The sequence below is a fragment of the Lacerta agilis genome, chromosome 1, assembly GCF_009819535.1.
Source record: "Lacerta agilis isolate rLacAgi1 chromosome 1, rLacAgi1.pri, whole genome shotgun sequence".
NCBI lineage: Eukaryota > Metazoa > Chordata > Lepidosauria > Squamata > Lacertidae > Lacerta > Lacerta agilis.
This window is the reverse complement of record NC_046312.1, coordinates 101370707-101379261: the sequence shown is the minus strand read 5'-3', so window position 1 is coordinate 101379261 and position 8555 is coordinate 101370707. Positions and strand designations below refer to the sequence as shown.

Here is an 8555-nt window from a genome sequence, read left to right as displayed (position 1 = left end):
CTTCTCAGCTTCATGTTGTCCACTCACTGGGGAGCCTTGCTGCCGCCGCAAGGACTAGGAAATTGGTTCCGATTTAAAACTGAAAACATCAGTATGCTGAATTTTACATATTGTATCCATTTGTGGTTGAGCAGCATGTATAGGTAGGGTTCAGAGAAGCGTGAATGGAGTTCTGCCCCCACAATGGGGGCTCTCCAGCTTCTGAGAGTAGGTGAAACTCTGGGCATGAGATGTGGCATGTGGGGCTGTATCTAGAGCAGAAGGTTGGCAGTAATCAGGGAGAGTCCTTGTTGCGAGCAGAAGTGCCTTCTGTTTACCCAAATGGTTGTCTGGACCCCATCCTTGTGCAGAAGAATTTTAAAATGTGCGTGTCTGATACAGTTAACCATGTAGTAGACCTTTTCACATATCTGTATTAGTGAGAAGCCATGCACACAAACAAACTTCTAATGAATGCACAAGATCTCTCTCGATCCAGCGAATGGAGACCCTATCAGATTATTGGCAACAGTGAAGCCCCCTTATTAAGAGGGCAATTCCACTTTCCCTGCTGTGGTCTCTGCTCCTTTCCCCTCCACAGGTAATGGTGCTATCACTAATGTCTCTTTGTCTCTCGTGCATGCACACTGGCACATAGCCCGATTAGAGTGATAAGTATTTATAAAAAGTATTCCCGTTTTCTTGTGACTTTCCTAAATGCTTTGACCTTGAGCCACTCAGATAAACGTAATCGCACCAGATTCATGCATGTAACTACTGAGTGCCAAATAGTATTAATGAAGATAATTTGCCGCTGGCTGAGGTCACGAGACAGCTGATCTGCACTTTCAAAAAACCGGGGGAGGAGAGGGAAATGGAAGAATGGAGAGAGAAGAAGTTCAGCGTATTGTTCATAACCATTAAGCCAAAAGATTACTCACAGAACATAATACAAGCTAAGGACACCTTATGACCCAGTTAAGAGTAGGAAATAAAGGATTATGTAACTTGCCATCCTTATAAGGCTTGGGAGCAAAATGTTCCTGTGAGTCATTCTGACTCCTTAACTCACAGGAGCCTACACTGTCAATTACTTTTTTGCATTGAGTGAATCCCTCTAATCTTTTGTGGGTTCATGTGTGGTGAGCTGCCTTAAATTCAAGATGCCCCTTTTTGCCAGGGTTGGCCAATGGGTTTTGCTTTTAAAATTCTGCTGAGTTAACCACTATTTTTTTTTCTTCAGCCCCTGGTAATGTGTTGCCTTGCGTGTGGTATTTTATGTATATATGTAGTGCAGAGAAGAGAATAAAACTTCACGATAGTGAAGTTTGACACCAACAGAGGGAATTGGCATTTAAAGGACAATTAGTGCATGTACCATAATTTCTAAATGGTGCTCAGCATAGCAACTTAACAAAAGCTGGTGTATCTTTACAGAATGTACAGTAAGTGCCTTTTCCTTCAAAGAGGCTTTCTATCTCCCGAAGGATTATTCCATTATTTTTTAAAAAGGAAAATATGCCTTTTTGTTTCTGTTCTTACTGTAGCATTTAGCTATATAAAATCTTTTATCTGGCTGTGGATAATGGCAATGCCTATATTGCTTCCTAATGGAGGGGAAACATTCGTTACAAATTGCAATATTCCAGCTGTTCACAATTGTTCAGCTCCTTTATGTGAACATTACTGGCAAAGCTCTGCTTTCACAACAGAACAAAAATATTTTATAATAAAGTCCAACTTGCACTTTTCTTCTCCACTGGGTAGCACTTTAAAAAAAGGTTTTGACATATTTCTGTGTAATGCTGGACTTCCAGGCATTGCTGCCTGGATTTGATCAGCATTGTGCCCATCAAAGGTAGGAAAATAAAATAGCCTTGTGAGGCAAAACTAAGTTCCAGCTATATTGTGTTGACAACATGAAATACGCAATATTGCAATAGGGTTAAAACTGCTGCAACTATCTGGATTTCTGCGTTCCAAAAATAAAGAATGCTGCAGAGGAAGGCACAGTCCATTATAGCACAGTCCATCTATCCACTTCCACACAGGGCTGCAGGCCTCAAAATAAAAGGCAGGCAAACTTCTCCCTTTGGTCAAGATTCATTACTAATGTCTTAAATCAGCTACTGTGAGTTGAGACGGAATGTAGGAGAGCACCATAGTTCTGCAGGTTCTTTCAAGTTTCCTCCATTGAAGGTTCCTTCAAAATTGCCACCAGCCAAGGAATGGAGAGTTATGTGGCCCTGGAGATGTTGTTAGACTACTGGTTGCATGACTTTTGACCATACTGGCTGGGGCTGGTGGAGATTGAAGTCCAACAACATCTACAGGACTACAGATGCTCCATCCCTGCATCCCATGCTCTCCGTTGCTCCTTGTATTTAATTTGGTCCAATGGATATGCAAGAGTGCTCTAAACCAACCTGTGTGTCTCTGGAATATTTAGGGTGGATGGGATTCTTGGTCCATGATGGCAGTGTGGCTTTGTTGAAACGATTGAAGTCAGTACTGTATTTACTTTAATGCAATGCACACCTTTTTCGGCTAAATTATGTCATTAGGGTGTGCATTATAATTGATGGCGCATTTAAATTCTCCAGCAAATACCCTTTTGGTTTAAAGGTTTTGAAAATTGAAGTGAGCATTAAATTTGATTTTGCATTAGATTCATCTAAATGTGGTAATGCAACCATTTGCTTTGCAATCGCTCTTAAGAATTCATGTAAAGCATACAATACAGGTGCCGGATGCTGCACCTTCCAGATGTTGCTGGGCTTCAATCTCCATCAACCCCAGCCAGTATGGCCAATAGTCATTAATAATGGGAATTGGGAGTCCTAACAACATCTGGAGGGGCATGAGTTCCTCACCCATAGTGAGTATGCCAAGAGATACAACCACCATTGCAAAAACAACCATTACAATGGCAAAATTTGTCTGTAGTCAAAAGGTAATATTTTTCTGGAACATTGGAATGCTCAGAGTGCCATCCATGATACTCCACTCTATCCCCCCTCCCCAAGGCCATCAACATTCTGTGCTCACTGAGCACCCCTGGTCCATAAAGCTGCAACCCCCCCTCTCTACATATCCCTCACCTGCTAAAGATGCATTTGCACTTTAGCAGATCTTGGTTGGCATCTTCCTCTTGTGTGTAAATGGCACCTTTGGGGCTACATCAGGAGCTCACTGAATGAGTTCACTATTAGTATATTTGGTGGCAACTTGAAAAACGTACCAATTCAGGGCAACTCCTATTTCCACATCCTGGACCGCAAACAAGGAGACATTCAGTGTTTGATTTCTGAGGACAGATTTATATGCGATACTCTTATGTGAAGGATAATACCCATGTAAGTATTCCTACACAGTCTGTGTTGCATTTAAGAGGTAAGGTACCTGTGGACTGGCTCCTATGTTAGAAGATGGGGAGAATCTTTTTTGACCTGTGTTCATAGTGGCTCCCTGTAGCCCTTTGTGTTCTGCTGTTGCTATGCAACCTGTTACCAGGATAAAAATTCAAGTTGTCCCATTTGTTGTGCATTTTATTCGCCAACTGCCCATTTATCATCAGCAACAGCACTGCAAGACGGGTGTGTGTTTATAGGATGCTTTTAAAGCCTCAAAATGTTATCAACTGCCACCTAAGCTTGAGCTTATTCATTACAGGTGCTGGGCATAGAAGGGCAAACTAGAATGCTTACCAATCAAAAGGTTTTAATGACCTGGCTTTGTTGTTTTACAACATTTAAGTCATCTGGCCTACATTAATTAGAACCTCAAATCATGTGCTTTTCTGAGAAATGGGAAGGGGTCAGGTTTTAAAAAATCTATAAGCTAGCAGGAAAGCAGGAAAATAATGCATATTCCCAAATGTGATTACACGGGCATCTGGCTGGCTACTGTGAGAGCATAGGAAGCAGACTCAGAACATTGGTCCATATAGCACAGTACTGTCTACATTCGATGACAGTGGTTCTCCAGGATTTCAAGGAAGGTGATTGCCCATTCCTACCACAAAATGCTTGAGGATTGAACCTGGGACATTTTGCATGCAGGCCAGGTGCTAAACCCACCTGAACCACAGCCAAAGCTTTCCTCAAGGTGGACTTACAGTAGATGGACCTTTGGAGGCTCATTGCCTTATGCCCTTCTGAGGAGCATGGCTTAGAGGAGGCTACTAGTTTCCCCATAAAACAAACATGCAGTGTTGGGGAAATAACCCCCCTATTTATCTCAAAAATCCGATGAGGTTTGAGCTCAAGGATATGAGCTGAAGGACAAACCACTAAGTGATCTCAAGTAAGACCCGCGGTTCCAAAGTGCTGTAGGCGCATTTTCACGAACGCAACTTCCGTGTCAGCCTGATGAAACCAGACACATCCCCAAAAGCCCCCTCCCCGGGGCACTTTAAAGGCTGACGGTGGGGGGGGGGAGTGTTGATGGGAAAGAATGTGTGGTGTTACAGTAAGGTTACCAGATGTTTTTCAATGAATCTGGGGACGCTTTTCAACTTCAATGGATTTTGCATGGGGACAGATTTGTAAATCCGGGGACTGTCCCTGGGAAACAGGGACGTCTGGTAACCTTATGTTACAGGACCTAATACAGTGGAATCTTGGTTCTCAAATGCCTTGGTTCCCAAACACCGAAAACCCGGAAGTGTTCTAGTTTTCGAATGTTTTTCAGAAGCTGGACGTCTGATACGGATGTTGGCTATTGTTTCCAGGAAGTCTGCACCAATCAGAAGCTGCACCTTGGTTTTCAAACATTGCGCAAGTCAAGCGGACTTCCAGAACACCTTAAATTTGGCGCTTTTGTATTTGCTATTTATTTTGAGTTTTTGTTTTTGAGGCTTTTCCAGTTAATTTGTTTTTGTGACTGTGTGGAACCCAGTTCAGCTACTGATCGATTGATTGTGTGATTGCGGAAATGAATAAAAGCCCCCCCCCCCATCTAAACAATGACTGTCATCAGTGCAGGTAAGTGAAAAAACAATAATTTTAATTTTTATCACCTACAATACTGTCTTATTTTATAGTACAGTACATTGATTATTGCTTTCATTTTATGGATCAATGGTCCCGTTAGATAGTAAAATTAATGTTAAATTGCCGTTTTAAGGGTTGTTTTTAAAAAGCCTGGGACGAATTAATCCATTTTGCATGACTTTCTATGGAAAGCACGCCCTGGTTTCAGAACGCTTTGGTTTCGGAACGGATTTCTGGAACGGATGAAGTTTGAGAACTAAGGTACCACCGTATATTTAAAATAATGTGTGTGTGTTTCAGGAGCGATGTTCTAGTCGGGGGTGGGGAAAAGATCCAGGGAGACCCGAGTTTGGTGGTGGGTGGACGCCGGGAGGATTCCCAACCTGTCTCTGGCTTTCATGCTGCTCTGCCTGAGCGCTTTGCAAAGTGAGAGAGCGGGTGCGGGAGGGGGGAGCGGAGTGCAAAAGCGGCGCTGTCTCTTTAAGGATCCTGCCGCTCCGCCAAGCAGCGCCCCGCCGCCGCCGCCGCCTCCTGCATCCCCACGCGCACGCAGCTGCCAGGCTCAGGCAGAGCGGCAGCCGGAGCCAACCGGGGCGGCGTGTCTTGCAAGGCGCCTGGCGAGAGCCCCCCGCCGCCGCCTCCGCCGCGCCCTCAGGCTCGCAGCATGTCCAAGCACCCATCGTCGTACGGCAAGAACGGGCTGGCGGACCCCATCTTCCAGGTGCGGCCGGCGGCGCGCTCTGCCTCCGCTACTCCCGTGGCCTCGGGGGGGGGGATTGGAGTGGGGATGGGGTTCGCTCGGTCGAGTCCTCTGTGCTCCTGGCAGCGCCGGCGTCGAGGGGGGCGTCGTCGGAAGAGACGCCTGTCGGGGATGAGAGGAGGTGGGGGGCGGGGGGAGGGAGAGAGCGAGCCGGGGGTCGTGGTTGTGTGAATGTGGCGCTTGCCTCCTAAAAGGCTCTTCCCCTCCGCTCCGTTTCCCAGGGGAGCAGAGGCACGGCGACCCGCAGGAGCCGCTTGAAACGGTCCGACGGGAGCACAACTTCCACCAGCTTCATCCTCCGGCAGGTAAGGCGGGAAAGGAGGCGCTGTCTGCCTCGCCCGACGGTGCCAACCCTTTGCTGCTCTTTCAAATGCCTTCTCTTTATTCCTGTTCCTTTTCGCACCCCTCTTCTCAAAGGGGTGAGTGAGGGCCCGGGCTTGCTTCTTTTTTTTCGTGCTGCAACGTTACTTTGAGGGAAAAACACCACCCAAGCATTTGATTAATATTCTTTATTTCTAAAGTGCACAGCGAAGAGAGTTTTATTCAGCGAGAGGGAGGAACTCGCGCACATGCGCGTGGGTGAGGTACCATTGTGTTTATTGGGCACAGGTTCCCTTTATTCCCCAGGTTCTTGAAAAGCCGTTTCTTAGGCACATTTCAGTGTTGGTTGGAGTGGCGTTTTTAAATGGCTCTGTTCTGAAAAGAACAAGGAGCCTCTTTTTTTTTTTTAAGTACAGTCGTTTTGAGCTGTGGCAACCGCATAAAAACCTAGATGCAAGCACAGACTTTGTATCTGAGGAAGTGCAACTTGAATAAAACTGCTTGTTTTATTGATTGTATTTATTTATTCCTGCACTTAACACCCCACTTTTTCCTCCAAGTAGTTCTTCCCACTCTCCATTTTCTCCTCACAACAATCCTGTGAGGTAGGTTAGGCCAAGAGAGATGGCGACAGGCCCAAGATCACCTAGCTGAGCTTCATAACAGTGGGGATTCAATCCCCTGGTCATGGGATTCATCTCATTGGGATTATAGTTTTGGGCCAAGTCAGTGGGACGAACAACCGATACGAATGGTAACTTGGGGGGTTCAGTGGCAGTTCATGTGGCTGGGTCCCACTCTTCTGCTTTTCCACCTTATACAGTTTGAATGTATTCATAGCAGACAATTTACATGTGATGGGGTTTGCTAGGAGCATAAATAACCAGATTGCATTCTATGAGCTGTGTAAGAAAATACTTCTTTTTATTCTTTGCACATGGGCCAGTTGGTGGTTTGGGCAAGTGAAGTTCCCCAGCCCGAGCCTTCTTCCTGTTTGGGCGTTGTGTTAGGCCTGTTCAGCAAAAAGTCTGCATGGATTGCAGAAGAATGCTGGAAACAGAGAAGGTTTCAGCCCTTGGTATTGGGGATTCTGTGTGCCTCTTGTAACTTGTGCTGTGCTAAGAGGAAAGAATGAGTACCAAGTGCAGCTGGCCTTTGCCTGGTCACTGAGGAGCTCCAGTCAGTTCACATGCATCTGGAATTAATAGGCAATGCAAAGCACAGGTTGTGGTGTCCTAGAAGCTGAGGTGCCGGGGGCATATTTTTCCTTTTTGAAATGGTGCTGCCTATTACTGGCTTAAATTGCCGGGGGGGGGGATGTCAGTCTGAGTGGATTTACGGACAGGGCTATATATCCACAAGATCAAAATGCTGTTCTGATTTGGCTGATGTAGTTTAACCTGTCCCTGGTGGGGAGGAGAATAAGGAAGGATGAGTTTCTCTTCCTTGAACATATATTTTCTCGACTATTCAATAAATCTCCATTTGACCTCACCTTGACCTATAATATTTCAGACTGGACACACCTGGATTCAAATGCAAGTTTGCCCATGCTTAGAGAAACAAAGGCAGCTAGATATTTGACCCTAAGGGCAGAAGACAGATATCAGTAGGCAGGTTAGACAAAAGGAATCCACTTTTATGTGCATTACAGACAGAAATAAGACACATGACCCAGGGGAGGTGAATTGGAAATGGGTCTGGAACCTTATATAGGAAAGTTGCACTATCCTTTCCCGTAAACTGGAAGCAGTGTGGGATTTAATCTCTTAAATCTTTCCATTGTGTAGCATATTCCTTCTAAGTTGCTAGACAGCAGTTTTCAGTTAATTCTAGTGGCTGTCTTGTTGGATTCTTCTCTTGCTTAGAGAGAGAGAATCTGTGAGCTGTCCTGAGCTGAACTAGGTCGTATCCCATCGGCTTGACTCCGTGATGTACTGATTGTTAAATTTAGACTCGAATGCAGGAAACTTCTCTTTTACTGTCTTGCATGCTGTGAATGTCTCAGAGCACCTTTGTGTGTAGGCAAAATTAGTTGGTATGTGCTTACATGCTATGCATGGATCAAAAGGACTGTGATTCATTCAGCATGCCATAGGGAGTTTTGCATCTCTTTCTCAAGTGGTAGTTTCCCAATCTTAACCCTGACAAACCTCATTTGAAAGTGAGGGGTGTTTCAAGATAAGTTTGTGATCTATGATTGCAGGTTGGAAAGAAAAGTCAATATTCCACTGGCTGTGCCTTGAGTGTACCTAAAGTAGCCGCTCTTTGGATCCTAGCCACTTTCAAAAAGATTGTATTGGCTCTCCCAAATAGTGGAACATCTGTTATACCCACTTCTGCCAAGTGTTCAGCCTAAAGAAGGGACTTTAGGGCTTTACATTGTGTTTTATGTATATTGTGAAGGGATGTGTTGCTTGGAGATCTTTTCATAGGTGTAACATGCATACTTTTATATGTTTTCAATTATATGCTGGGCATGATCCAGCCAGTTAAGCACT

The 8555-nt window shown here is 45.0% G+C and overlaps 1 protein-coding gene across 3 annotated transcripts in view; it reads left to right on the top strand.

Annotated features, from left to right (window-relative positions):
• Window positions 1–5524: 5524 nt before the first annotated feature.
• The window catches only part of CACNB4 (calcium voltage-gated channel auxiliary subunit beta 4), a 128861-nt gene continuing 125830 nt past the window's right edge, over window positions 5525–8555 (top strand). For all 3 annotated transcript variants that reach the window (XR_004427641.1, XM_033165021.1, XM_033165042.1), the window contains exons 1-2: window positions 5525–5694; window positions 5955–6038. Coding sequence is in view for 2 of the 3 variants with exons in the window: in XM_033165021.1 (XP_033020912.1) it covers window positions 5638–5694; window positions 5955–6038 (141 nt within the window). In the remaining variant the exon portion in view is untranslated. The remainder of the gene's footprint in view (window positions 5695–5954; window positions 6039–8555) is intronic.